At 40.2% G+C, this 14,158-nt stretch overlaps 1 protein-coding gene across 3 annotated transcripts in view; it reads left to right on the forward strand.

Moving 5' to 3' along the window:
- The window catches only part of ATAD1 (ATPase family AAA domain containing 1), a 74,001-nt gene that overhangs the window by 33,837 nt on the left and 26,006 nt on the right, over positions 1–14,158 (forward strand). For all 3 annotated transcript variants that reach the window (XM_084772251.1, XM_084772253.1, XM_084772252.1), the window contains 3 exons: positions 7,712–7,810; positions 9,293–9,413; positions 11,143–11,343. In XM_084772251.1, coding sequence (XP_084628377.1) covers positions 7,712–7,810; positions 9,293–9,413; positions 11,143–11,343 — 421 coding nt within the window. The remainder of the gene's footprint in view (positions 1–7,711; positions 7,811–9,292; positions 9,414–11,142; positions 11,344–14,158) is intronic.

Consider the following 14,158-nt stretch of genomic DNA (forward strand, 5'->3'; position numbering starts at 1 on the left):
ACTTGAGTCTCATGCCATGAGAGAGAACCCACCCCTCTCTGTATAGTATAGTATGATATTCTACTGGCAGGCAGGAGGCTGCCGTGACTGTCCCTGAGTGACTTCACCCAGCAGCTGATGAAAACAGATGCAAAGACCCACAACCAAACATTAGGCGGAGCTTGTGAAGTCTTATGGAAGACGGGGAGAAAGTATTGAAAGCCAGAGAGGTCAAGACACCACAAGAAAACCTACAGGATCAACTAACCTGGGCTCATAAGAGCTCACAGAGACTGAACCACCCGTCATAGAGCATACATAGGACTGACCTCGGCCCCGCCCCCTACACGTATATGTACAGCTTGGTCCTCATGTGGGGCCTCTAACATCAGGATCAAGGGCTGTCTCTGGATCCTGCCTTTGGATCCCTTTCCTCTAACTGTGTAGTCTCAGTAGGAGAAGATGCATCCAGCCCTACTACACCTTGATAATGCTAAGGTGGATCTCTGAGTTAGAGGCCAGCCTGGTCTACAAAGTGAGTCCAGGACAGCCAAGGCTACACAGAGAAACCCTGTCTTGAAAAACCAAACCCAAACCAACCAAAAAGAAGTTTCGTAAATATATCTCCGAAAAATGTTTGGAGATGTGTAAGTTTATTGCCTGAATTTGATTACAAAATAATTGGTGAGAAGTCTACAGCTTGTATTTGTCAGCTTAGTTTCATTATTTTAACACTCTGTGAAGTCTGATCGATATAGGGTTCTTCCGTTTTTTGTTTTTTGCTTTCCTTTTATAGGCATTGGTGTTTTATGTGCATGTATGTCTGTGTGAGGGTGTTGGATCCCCTGGAACTGGAGTTACAGATAGTTGCGAGCTGCTGTGTGGGTGCTGGGAATTGAACTTGGGTCTTCTAGAAGAACAAATAGTGCTCTTAACCACTGAGCTATCTCTCCAGCCTCCGGGTTCTTTCGTTTCATTTTGGGCTTGTGAAGAGCAGAAATGTATTTCTCACAGTTTTTAATACTTTGAAATCAAGGTGCCAGCATAGTTAAGGTCTTGTTATGTGCCTAAATGTAACAGTGTACCTCCTCTTAATCCCTCACGCCTCTCTCCCACACCCTCAAGTCATGGAAATCAGTTCACCTCTCAGGTCAGGATTTGATAAAATTTCACCATTTTAGCATTTTTAAGTAACAGGGCTTTTCATTTCATTGCATTTGTATGTTTGTTTGTTTTACTTTATTTTTGTTTTTCAAGACAAGGCTTTTCTGTGTAGCCATGGCTGACCTGGAACTAGCTCTGTACACTGCTGGCCTCAAACTCACAGAAATACACCTGCCTCTGTCTCCTGAGTGCTGGGATTAAAGGTGTGTGCTGCTGCCAACACCTCCCGGCTAAGATTTATTTTTATTTGTGTTAGGTGGATATCACATGAGTATAGGTTTCCATGGAAGCCAGAAGAGTGTGGCAGATTCCCTGGAACTGGAGTTAACAGGCAGTTGTTAGCTACCAGTGTAGGTGCTGAGAACCAACCCGGGTCCCCTGGAAGAGCAGTAAGCATTCTTGACAGCTGAGTCATCTCTCCAGCTCCAGGGCTCTTAGGCAAAGATTTTGTCCGTTTTTGTCTTTGTTTCTCGGAACTCTATAGAAGTTACTATGGTAATAGCTTATTATAATTAAGACTTACTTGAAAATATATGTATTCTTCTAAATACTTGCTATATGAAGTATCAGATTATGTTTTCATTGTACCTTTAGAGAGGGTCACTAGTGATGGAGGTGATTATAAATTCTTGAGAGCTTGGTCACTAGGATGGGCAAGGAAAGGGTTAAATAGAAAGACCATGAGTTGAATTGAGTCATAAGGTAGGTAGGAATAAGACCAGAGAAAAGGTCTAAGTAGTCAAGTTAGGTTGGCGTAGGTCACAGTCTAGTTAGATTCTATGTAGTTGGCTGTGGTGGGCCTGTGGGAGAGATAAGGACTGCTTTATAGACTCAGGGAACTTTTATTCCCTTTCTTTTCTGGAGAGTAGCTTGAGACTGATCTACAGCATTGGAGAAGTCCTTCACCAACTCAAAGGGAGTCTTGATGCTTCTTGCTTCTAGGGTTATTCTGGTCCCATAGTAACTTAATAGCATTTTGCATATCACTGTGGAAAACATGGGATTTGCTTGGCCAGTGGCTGTGGCTTCTCTGTATTCTCTTCCTGCTTTCCTCCCTATATTCCTGACTAACTCTGGAAATACACTATTGACCAGTTGAAGACATTTATACTAAATATATTTGAATGGCTGGATAATAGCAATGCAGTATTTTTAGGATGATTCACCTTATAGTAGTGTGTAGGAGAGGCTAGAAACAACAACTTTTTAGAGACTACAGGAGTCCTGGCAAAGGGCTAGAATAAGAGTGGGAAAAGGGAAAAGGAATGGGCTGGCTAAAATTGACTTGAAAATTAGTGCTGGAAGGACTTTGTGATGAAGTAGGAAAAGAATAATACATTTTACAAATACAGGCTTGTCTAGATTCTTTTGTTTTTTTGGTTTTTTGAGACAGGGTTTCTCTGTGTAGCCTTGGCTGTCCTAGACTCACTTTGTAGACCAGGCTGGCCTCAAACTCACAGAGATCCACCTGCCTGCTGGGATTAAAGGCGTGCGCCACCACGCCCGGCTGTCTGGATTCTCTTACGTTTTGTAGATGTTCTTCTACTGAGCTATATTCCAACTATGGTGGTTTGAATGAGAATGGCCCCATATACCCACATTTGAGTGCTTGGTCCCCATTGGTGGAGCTGTTTGGGAGGGATCAGGATGTGCGTCCATGTTGGAGGAGGTGTGTCACTGCCTGTGGCTGTGGATTAAGATGTAAGCTTTCAGTTGTTCTTGCCTTCATGCCTTTGCTCTGCCAGTATAGGCTAACTCTCCAACAGTAAACCGAAATTAAACACTTCCTTTTATTAGTTGTCTTGGTCATGGTGTCTTATCACAACAATAGAAAATAACTAAGACATTTGACCTTAAGTGAACTCATCCTGTAGACCAGGCTGGCTGGAACTAAGATCGGCCTGCCTCTGCCTCCCAAGTGCTGATATTAGAGGCATGTGTCACTAACACCCAGGCTGATTTTTTTTATATTAGCTACTAAATTAGAATTATATAGTAAAATCATAGGAGAGAGAAATAACTATAATAATCATAAAGGAAAAATGTTAAAGGTGTCTAAATTATTCAGATTCCTTGTTAACTCTTTAAATGTGTTGCTTATTGTTCTATGATTACTTAATTGCAGCTCTGAGCTGTGACCTCACTGGAAGGACCAGATGTCTTTGTTTCTGCCTAAGTTTAATAGTTCCTCTCTGTGTTTTTACTCCTAATATCACATTGCAGAACAGTGACTCTTCTGAGTCTGATGAAGAGTCCAAAGGCACAAGTGTCCTTTCTTCTAGTTTCTCTTCATTCTACAGAGGCAAAAATATCAATATTTTAAGCCCTACTTCTTTTAAAATAATAGTACTTTACATAGACAGAAAGAAGGAAACCATAAAAGGGCAATGAAATGGTGTAAAGGATAAAAAACAGTATGGAACTGTTACAATAGGTCATTTTCCTTCTATTTTTTTGGGGTTAATTTAAAAATATGGTCTAATAAATGTTTATTGCTATTAACCAGTAAAGACACAGACACCTGTTGTATTTTTAGAATAGCCTTTACCTGGGCCATGACAGATCCTACCTCCTAAGCTGTCTTTTACCTCCCAAACTCTTGTACCATGGCATCTGCTCTGATTTTGGTTTGGGCCATCTCCCATCCATAATTCCATAAACACTTGCAAATGTTCTCCATCTCCTCCATCCATGCTGATCTGGCCGTGTCCTCCTTTCCCACACCATCCCATGGTGCCAGTTCGTTTTTTCCTTTTCCTCTCATCCTGCCTTGCTTTCTCTTCCTTCTCTTTCCTCTCCTTGACACTAGCCTGCAATCCCCAAACTCTACCTCCCTTTATTCTGCCAGATACCAAGCTTCAGCATTTTTTATTAACCAATCACTTTAAATTAGGTGAAGCAAGGTTTATGCAAGAAGGACAGGTGGCCATCTGGGAAGCAGCCAGATCTTGGGGGCCAGTAATTATCATTAGAGTACATAGCACCAGGCCAACCCCAGCACCATTTGACCAGTCTTCTCCTGTACTCCTCATCTTCATTTTCTCTTCAAAGACAACCAACACTTGGTAAGGCCCGCTATACAACACAGGCCAGCGCTGATGAGAAAATGTGGTTGCCATTGAAATGTGAACGATTACACTGTACATGAGTTGGTTTTTGCCCAGACATTTTTGTTTTTCTATTTAAAGTAGCCTAGAATTAGAAACTCACTTCAAGGTCTCAAAACCAGATGATTGGCTAACTTGGCAACGAGGCATATTCGTTTGTAGGTACTTACAGGGTAGTTTTTAGTGTTGTATTTACTTGTATTTTGATGTTGTTGTTGTTGGGTTTTTGTTTATTTTTGAGACAGAATTTCTTTATGTAGTCTTGGCTGTCCTGGGCTTGCTTTGTAGATCAGGCAGGCCTTGAACTCATAGCTCTCATCTGCCTCTGCCTCCCTGAGTGCTGGGGTTAAAGGTGTGGGCCACCACCACCCGGCTGTGTTTACTTGTTAATCACGTCCTGCTCTCCTAAGTGAGAAATATTAGTTCTTCAGAACTGGGCCTTTCACATTAGAGAAACCAGGGCTTAAACTCCAGCGATGTGCCATGACAGTTATATAACCTTGGCACCGGATAACAGTGGCTACTTTTCAGGCTTAAAGACAGTATCTGTTTCTCTAGAACTGGGCGTACAGATGGTTGTGAGTTGCCATGTGGCTTTCCTCTGGGATTCTCTGGAAGAGCAGTCACTGCTCTTAATGACTGAGCCATCTCTCTAACCCCTCTTTTTACCTTTTCTGTTATTGCTATCAACACAACCTGAAGCTATAAATGGAACTGCTATTGCAGAAAAGAGACATGGTAAATGATGTTGTATTTTCTGTTTCTATAAACTATCTTAAACTCTTAAAAATTTATTGATTATGTATGTATGTGAACACACACACACACACACACACACACACACACACACACACACACACCTGCAGTAGAGAGTGGTGGAGGTCAGAGAACAAGCTGTGGTAGTCAGTTCTTGCCCTCCATCAGATGGGTCCTGGTGACCAAACTCAGGTCTTTAGCTGCGCCATCTTATTGGCTCTCAGTATAATTAACTTTATTTAGGAAATAAACAGTAGTTACATACAATAACAATTTCAAGGCAGTTAGCTAATAAGAAAAGACTCAAAGGTTTTTCAGTCTCAGTAATCTCTGCATTTTAGGCCTGATAATTCTTTGAGATGTGTGCAGGGGCTGCTGTGCCTTGTAGGATGAGTAGCAGCCTCCTTGGCTTGATTGACTGTTGAGAGCACCATATCCTCCTCACCTCCAAGTGTGACATTGTCAAATGTCCCCTGGAGGTAAAATGACCCTTGTTGAAACCCACTGGTTTTGAGCCTTGCCAGTATAAGACATACAGGGGAGAATAAATTATTGTCTTATCTGGAGCTAAAATGGATACCTTTATGAGCTGGCACAAAAGCTTTATTGATTGATAGTGAAAGAGAAAGTATGCATATTCAAGTGCTAAATCTGGAAACCACTGTTTTTTAAGTCCATTGATTTTTTTTTTTAAATACAGTGGGTAGGTAAATTGGTTTATTGTATGATTGCCTAGTATTGTTCAGGAAATAACACATTTCTCCTTGCTAGCTGAGTCTGTCTGTAAATATATGTTCTGTGATAGGAATTTTTGGTAACCATATCCCTGACTAACAGCAAGATCTAACATAATTAAAAGCATGCTTTTAGAGCCAGACATGGTGGCACATGCCTTTAATCCCAGCACTCGGGAGGCAGAGGCAGGTGGATCTCTGTGAGTTTGAGGCCAGCCTGGTCTACAAAGGGAGTCCAGGACAGCCAAGGCTACACAGAGAAACACTGTCTTGAAAAACCAAAAAAAAAAAAAAAAAAAAAAAAAAACAAGAAGAAAAAGAAAAGCATGCTTTTAGGAAAAAATGATGACTTAAACAAAACAAACATAGTTTACCAGAGTACCTCAGTTCTAAAGTGCTTACCTCATTGCAATTGAGTCTGTTAGGTGTAACGTTAATGTAGACATGATGACTAGTGATCACAACTCCTTTGTTACATGGTATGTGTCCCACGTGACATGGAGAAACAAACATAAATGTGTATGGTAACCAGAGTTGCAGAGTTGGTGGCTTGAATTCAGTTTCTGTCCCTTCTTCCGTTTGCTGACTTTTCACCCCAAACACATTGTTACTAATAATTTGACATTTATTTATTCTCTGTGTGGGTGTGTGCATGTGTCTGCTTGTCACAGCCATAGCACATGTGTGGAGGTCAGGGAACAGCGTGGAGGAACTAGATTTCTCACTATGTGAGTTCCATGTGATCTCAGGGTGTCAGGCCTAGTGGCAGGAGCACTTACTTGCTGAGCTATCTTATGGCAAATTACTTAATCATGCTAAAGTTTGCCTGGAGAGATGGCTCAGCAGTTAACAACATGGATTGCTTTTCCAGAGGATCAGGGTTCAATTCCTAGCACCCAAATGGTGCCTCACAACCCTCTCTAGTTCTAGCTTTGGGGATCCAATGCCCTCACACAGACATACATGAAAACACAATACCAATCCACATAAAATAAAAAGTCAATAAATAAGAGAGTAAAAAATGGTACCTACTTTCTGAGATCCGAGTTCATCCATTTACTGTGTTTTGGCTTGTTTGGCAGAATCAGAATATGTCCACCATTGTTTTAATTTTTTAACTGAAAACTTGGTTGCATTGGTAGGACTTAGATTTCAAGCTGTTTTGTCATATTTCAAGAATATACATGTATATTATTTTAAGCTATTGTCATCAATTGCCTAGATCTTTGATTATTGTTAAAAGGTCAGCATTTCAAAACAATGTGAAGGCATGTGTGTACAGGCACTTCTTGTGGATACCCTGAAGGAAGTGGATGTCTGTTTATTAACGAAAGAAACTCCATTGTCCAGTGTTTGTGATTAATTCATTGGACTTTTACCTTGACATCTTACCTGTAACTGTCATTATTAATCCTACTAGGAAAGAAAACTAAACTACCCCTAGGTCTTTTGGGAGCCAAGGGAGCTTAAGCTGATCTTTTCAGGCATGTGTTCTATATATTCTCTCTCTCTCTCTCTCTCTCTCTCTCTCTCTCTCTCTCTCTCTCTCTTTCTCTCTCTCTCTCCTTCCCCACCCTCTCCTTCCCCATCAACCTTTTTTGGGACTGGTCTCCTGTAGCCCAGGATGACCGTGAATTTGCTCAGTAGCCCTCTGCCGCCACCATGGGATTACAGACACCATTCTGCTGTACCTGGCTGTCACTCAATCCTCAGCCTCCAAGTGCTGAGATTCTTCTGTACCACCATGCTGGCCCTGCTTTCATTTCTCAAAAGCTGATTAAATTTTCTTCCTTTCAGTAGAGTGAACCCTCAATTTCTTTCTTTTTAAACCCCAAAATTTATTAAGAGTATCCTGGAAGAGTCTTATGTCTTTTATTCATTGCTGTTCAGACTTTTTTTAAAAAATCTGTTTGGAAGTGTCAGTAACTAAATATCAAACTAAAGTTTGCTTTTTCTTTTTTTTCTTTCTAGGCGGAAAAACTGATGAAGCAAATTGGTGTGAAAAATGTGAAGCTTTCAGAGTATGAGATGAGCATTGCTGCTCATCTAGTAGACCCTCTTAATATGCATGTATGTATCTTTAATCTGCTTTTTCCATTTTTACCTTGTTCTTTTTTGGTCTGTTAGTCTGTGTCAAAAGATCTGGAAAACCATGACAAGTTTCAGTGGGTCTCTAGGAGTTAAGAGGGACTCAACATGGTGTTGGGCAAAGATGGGATTCATTGCACTAAAGATATATAAGGCAGAGCAGCGCTCCCAGGCACACTGTCTATCACAAGACCATGCTCAGCATTGTACCACGCTGTGATTGCACATGCACTGTCACCACCAGAGAGCTCACTGGAGTTTTTATTTTTCTTCTCTTTTTTTTGGGTGGGTGGGGTGGGGTGAGGTGGGGGTTCAAGACAGGGTTTCTCTGTGTAGAAGCTGGCTGACCTGAAACTCACTCTATAGACCTGAGTGGTTTTGAACTCAGAACTCCACCTGTGTCTGCCTCCTGAGTGCTGGAATTAATGGCTTAGAAGATTTTCTATAGTATTAAAGATATATATATATATATGCTTAGGACTTACTAAGATTTTTATGTTTTTACGTTTTGTTTCCTTATTTTTTTATGTGTTTATATATGGTGTGAGTTCATGTGTATATATGTCTTTGCATGTGTGTTTGAACATGAATGTGAGGGAATGTATGTATACATGGACATAGAGGCCAGAGGTTGATATCAGTTGGCCTTAATCACTTTCTACTTTATTTATTTAGTTTATATTTTTTCAAGACATGGTTTCTTTGTGTAGCCTTGGCTGTCCTGGACTTGCTTTGTAGACCAGGCTGGCCTTGAACTCAGAGATCCGCCTGCCTCTGCCTCCCGGGTGCTTCTACTTTATTTGTTGAGACAAGGGTCTCTTGGTAGACCCAAACCATGTGGGTCTAAGTCCAGCTGTGCAGCTTTTCCCCAGGAGTCTGGGGCTCACAGGTGCTATGCTGGTCTACCTTTATGTGGAGTCTAGTGATCGGAACTCTGGTTCTAGTGCTTAGATGGCAAGTGCTTCTTGCCGTCTTCCCCAACTCATCTCTAAAACTAATTCCTGTTGTGTTTCACAATGAATGTAATTACATTCCCCATGGGTTCCTCCCTGATAGCCAGGGCTACATTATTTGTGTAAGTTTGTTCTCGGTCTTCCTTTGTTCTCAGTATTTCTTTCTCATAATTGAGTGGAATGAGTTTGCCTTATTCAATTACAGAATTTGTATGTTGTGCGTCTTGTTTTCTTGTTGCTGGAATTGAACCCAGCAGCAGGGCCTTATATTCTCCTATTACTGAGCAACGCTCGCAGCTTTGATGCTTTTTTCGGTAATAAATTGTTAATAAAAGAAAAAATGTCATAGAGTTTATTAAATTAGTTACTACTATGAAGAGATTTTACTTGTTTTTATCTGCAGCTTTTACCTTTTATTTACATGTAATTATTAGATTATAAAATGATTTGCTATTGGGAAGGCTATGTATGTATAAGGTGTGAAATTCATGTTGACTTTAACTTTTACCAGGTTACTTGGAGTGATATAGCAGGTTTAGATGATGTCATTACAGATCTGAAAGATACAGTAATCTTACCTATCAAAAAGAAGCATTTGTTTGAGAATTCCAGGCTTCTGCAACCTCCAAAAGGTATGTTTAATATATGTATTTGCCTAAGCATTAAGAGGCTAGAAAACATTGAATGGTTTTGCCTTTAGGAACTGTTCCCCCCCACCCCCACCCCCCGAGACAGGCAGGTTTCTCTATATTATCTTGGCTGTCCTGGACTCACTTTGTAGACCAGGCTGGCCTCAAATTCACAGCGATCTTTCTGCCTCTGCTTCTCAAATGCTAGGATTAAGGAACTGCTTTTCATGAAATCAGTTTCTTAGTAGAATGTCATGGTTCAAAGACTTGTTTCATAAAGAATTTTTTTGAAGCCCAGTGTGGTGGCGCATGCCTTTAATCCCAGCACTTAGGAGGCAGAGGTAGGCAGATCACTGAGTTCAAGGCCAGCCTGGTCTACAAAATGAATCTAGGACAGTCAAGGCTACACAGAGAAACCCTGTCTCGAAAAACAAAACAAAACAACAAAAAAAATTGAGACATAATGTTTTTTGGTTTTTTTGAGGCAGAGTTTTTCTGTGTAGCTGTCCTGGTCTGCCCTTGAACTCATAGAGATCCACCTGCCTCTACCTCCCAAGTGCTGGGATTAAAGGTGGGCACCACCACTACCCAGGCAGGATATAATTTTAAAACATTCACTCATCCTTCCACTTGTGAAATTTTCATGAATTCTATTTCCTATAATACCCTTGTATAATAATCCCTTTATGTGAAACACTTATCTACTCTATTTACTAGTAAATTGAAATATAAAGAATTAAGTCTAAAAAAAAAATTCTCCCCCAAATCACAATTTTTCTTTTTTGATTTTGCTTTCAAACAAAGCCCGCAATATTGGTTATTTCCAAGAAGCTTTCAGTTTATTTCTAGATGTTGTCATTTCTAAAGTATTATTATATGAGAAAAATTGAGCTTTAAATTAATAATTTAAGACAATTCCAATTCCAAACCTGTATGTAGATAGTTTTAATGACAATTTAGAAAATGCCACCACATTTAACTGAGAAACAGTAATGATTGCCAAAATGTTTAAGATGTTAACCTGTTAACATCTCTTGATATGTTAAAATATTAACCACCTGTTTTTGTATTTAGGGACAGATTGCTGTGAGTAAAGGTTATAGGGGACAATACAATTTTATCCTTTGGAAATTAAACTGGTACTGACTGATAGTCCCTTTTTAGAGGAGGTGATGACTGGGAAAAGCTGAATGTCCCTTTTGTTAAGACCTAAGTCCACGAGCAATGGCTGTGTGTGCCACAGTCTGTGTCTAGAGTTGATTACAGAACACTGTGGTGCTCTGTCAGCTGGTGAGGGTGGAGGGCATTAAGATGGCTTTGTTGGTCAGCCAATGACAAAGAGAATAACTTGTTTTGTTTTTCGAGACAAGGTTTCTCTGAGTAGCCTTGGCTGTCCTAGACTCACTTTGTAGACCAGCTGGCCTTGAACTCACAGTGATCCGTCGCCTCCAGAGTGCTGGGATTATAGGTGTGCGCCACAACGCCCAGCTTCGAGAGTAGTTTTTAGGATCTTGACTTGGACCTTTGCATAAGAAAAAGACCTACACTTGTTAACATTGAACTTAAAACACCTTTTGTTTTACTACCTTTTCTACTATTAAAAAATAATAGAGAAATTGAATACTGAGAAGACTTTATTGTATATGAAATTAGTTTTATGTCAATTAATATGTAAAGCAATGAAAATCTTTTATTTTCTTGAAGGTAATAATAAAATAATGTTGATTTCTAGGTGTTCTTCTCTATGGACCTCCAGGCTGTGGGAAAACGTTAATTGCCAAAGCTACAGCCAAAGAAGCAGGCTGTCGATTTATTAACCTTCAGCCTTCGACACTGACTGATAAGTGGTATGGAGAATCTCAGAAACTGGCTGCTGCTGTTTTCTCTCTTGCCATAAAGTTACAGCCTTCTATCATATTTATAGATGAAATAGGTATGCTATTTCCTATGTGAGTATTTCAGAAAACTATTTAAGGGTGTCATGTAGAGGACCAGATTTAATTTTAGTATTTATCTAGGTTTATTGTAAACCAAAAGCTCTTTAAAAATTTTTTATTCATGTATTTTATGTATATGAGTGCTATGTCTTTATGTACATCAAAAGAGGGTATCAGATCCCATTACAGATTGTTGTGAGCTACCATGTGGGTGCTGGGAATTGACATAGAACCTCTGGAAGAGCTGTCAAGTGCTCTTAACTGCTGAGACATCTCTCTAGCCCTAAGATCTGTTCTTTTTTAAAGAATCTGTGTGGGTGAGTGTGCCATTGCACACAGTGGAGGTCAGAGGACAGCTTGCTGGAGTTGGTTCTTGTACATTTACACAGGACCAAAGACAGGAGACTCATGCCACCTGGCTTTGCAGTCATAGCCTTTACCTTTGAGCCATCTTTTTAAGTTTAATTTAATTTAATTTAATGTGCATTAGTATGAAGGTATCAGATTCCTTGGTACTGGAGTTACAGACAGTTGTGAGCTGCCATGTGGGTGCTGGGAATTGAACCCAGGTCCTTTGGAAGAGCAGACAATGCTCTTAACCTCTGAGCCATTTTGCTGGCCTCAAAAGATATATTCTAATATGCCATGTGTAATTTCCATGATATAAAATGAACTATCGTTTCTTTGCTTTCTCAATGGTTGATGGATGTCTTTTCTAGTTTTCAAGTAGTTTATATGTATGTGAATATTTTCTCATGCATATGATTATCTATGGTAAATATCTAGAAGCTAAACCTTGGGATTACTTGTTCTTGAAAGCGTTATACTAGCCGGGCGTGGTGGCGCACGCCTTTAATCCCAGCACTTGGGAGGCAGAGGCAGGCGGATCGCTGTGAGTTCGAGGCCAGCCTGGTCTACAAAGTTAGTCCAGGACAGCCAAGGCTACACAGAGAAACCCTGTCTCGAAAAACCAAAAAAAAAAAAAAAAAAAAGAAAGCGTTATACTAAACTGGAAGAGGGCAAGGTGAATGTCTACAGTCCCAGAACTGGGGAGGCTAATAGAAGAATCAAGAAATTGTTTCTTCTTCTTCTTCTTCTTCTTCTTCTTCTTCTTCTTCTTCTTCCTTCCTTCCTTCCTTCCTTCCTTCCTTCTTTCCTTCCTCTCTCTCCCTCTCCCCCACCCCAATCTCTCTCTCCATATATTGTGAGGTAGAAATTTTAATTTTATATTTTTACATTTGGATAGTCAACTTAGGGGGGGAAAAAGGCTATTCTATGTTTTTTTATTTTGTTTTGTTTTGTTTTGTTTTTCTGAGACAGGGATTTTCTGTGTAGCTCTGGGTGTCCTGGGCTCACTCTGTAGAGCACCCAGTGACTACTCTACCTTTTATGTCTTGAATTTGAGTGGACTCTAAATTTTATGGCTTATTGATATTTTTGTTCTTGGCAAAATATATTATTATGGGGCTGTAGAGATGACCCACTAATGAAGAGTACTTGCTCTTCCTCCAGAGGACCTGAGAGTTTGGCTCCCAACACCCATGCCCGGTGGCTCTCAGCTACCTGTAGCTCCAGATTCAAGCAGTTCAGTACCCTCTTCTGCTCTTTGTAGGTACCCACACATGTGGCATGCACACATAAATAAAAAACACAAGTAAATCTTAAATTTTTTTAAATTAAAAAGATATTTATTTTTTCTTTCTTTTCTTTTTTTTGGGGGGGGTGTGGCGCAGAATTTTCTGTGTAATAACCCTGACTGTCCTGGACTCACTTTGTAGACGAGGCTTTTTCGAACTTAAAAGATCTGCTTGCCTCTGCCTTCGAGTGCTGTGATTAAAGGCATGTACCACCATACCTTGCCTACAGATATATTCTTATATAGCTTTTTACATATAACTTATTGCCAATTATGTAATTTTATGAAAGCTGATGTAGTCACATTCATTTTTGTTATATAATTTCATCCTTTATATCTGGTAGATAACTTCCTATCCCCTTCTACACATTTGAAGCTATTCTTTCTCTTCTATTGAAATAATTTACATACCTACTTATCTTTAAAAAGTCTAAGCCGGGCGTGGTGGCGCACGCCTTTAATCCCAGCACTCGGGAGGCAGGGGCAGGCGGATCGCTGTGAGATTGAGGCCAGCCTGGTCTACAAAGAGAGTCCAGGACAGCCAAGGCTACACAGAGAAACCCTGTCTCGCAAAAACAAAAACAAAAAAACAAACAAACAAACAAACAAAAAGTCTAAGGCTTCCCAGGCGAGGTGGCTCACCTAATAATCTTAGTCTGTGTGAATTCCAGGCCGTCGTGGGCTACAGAACGAGACTTTGTATTAAAGTGAGGCCAGGTCTCAATCTGTGTTCATACACTCTTATCTATAGAGCTTCTTGATCAAGAGTTCAGATCTTGCCCGCTTTAAAGTTGCCGTATGTTGTTAGCTTACTGTCAGGTGCATGTTTTGCACATATTTTTTCTAGTCTTTAGGTTGTTTGTTTTTGAGACTGGGTTTCTCTGTGTAGCCCTGTCCTTGGTTCTTACTCCATCAACCAGACTGGTCTCCAATTTACAGAGATCCTCCTGCCTCTGCGTCCCAAGTGCTGGGATTACAGGTGTGCGCCACCACGCCCTGCCACAGTATCCTTTTTAAAGAGATTATGTTTCGGATGTTGACTGTAAAAACAATCAATAAAACTAACATCACACTGTTTTGATTCTAGGACTCAGACATTGGCTCTTTAGCATGCTAGGCAAACATTCTATTTTTAGACTATAGTCCAGCATATGTATTTTACATATGCTTGTCCC

This window comes from Acomys minous (genome assembly GCF_964271855.1).
Source record: "Acomys minous genome assembly, chromosome: 2".
Taxonomy (NCBI): Eukaryota; Metazoa; Chordata; class Mammalia; order Rodentia; family Muridae; genus Acomys; species Acomys minous.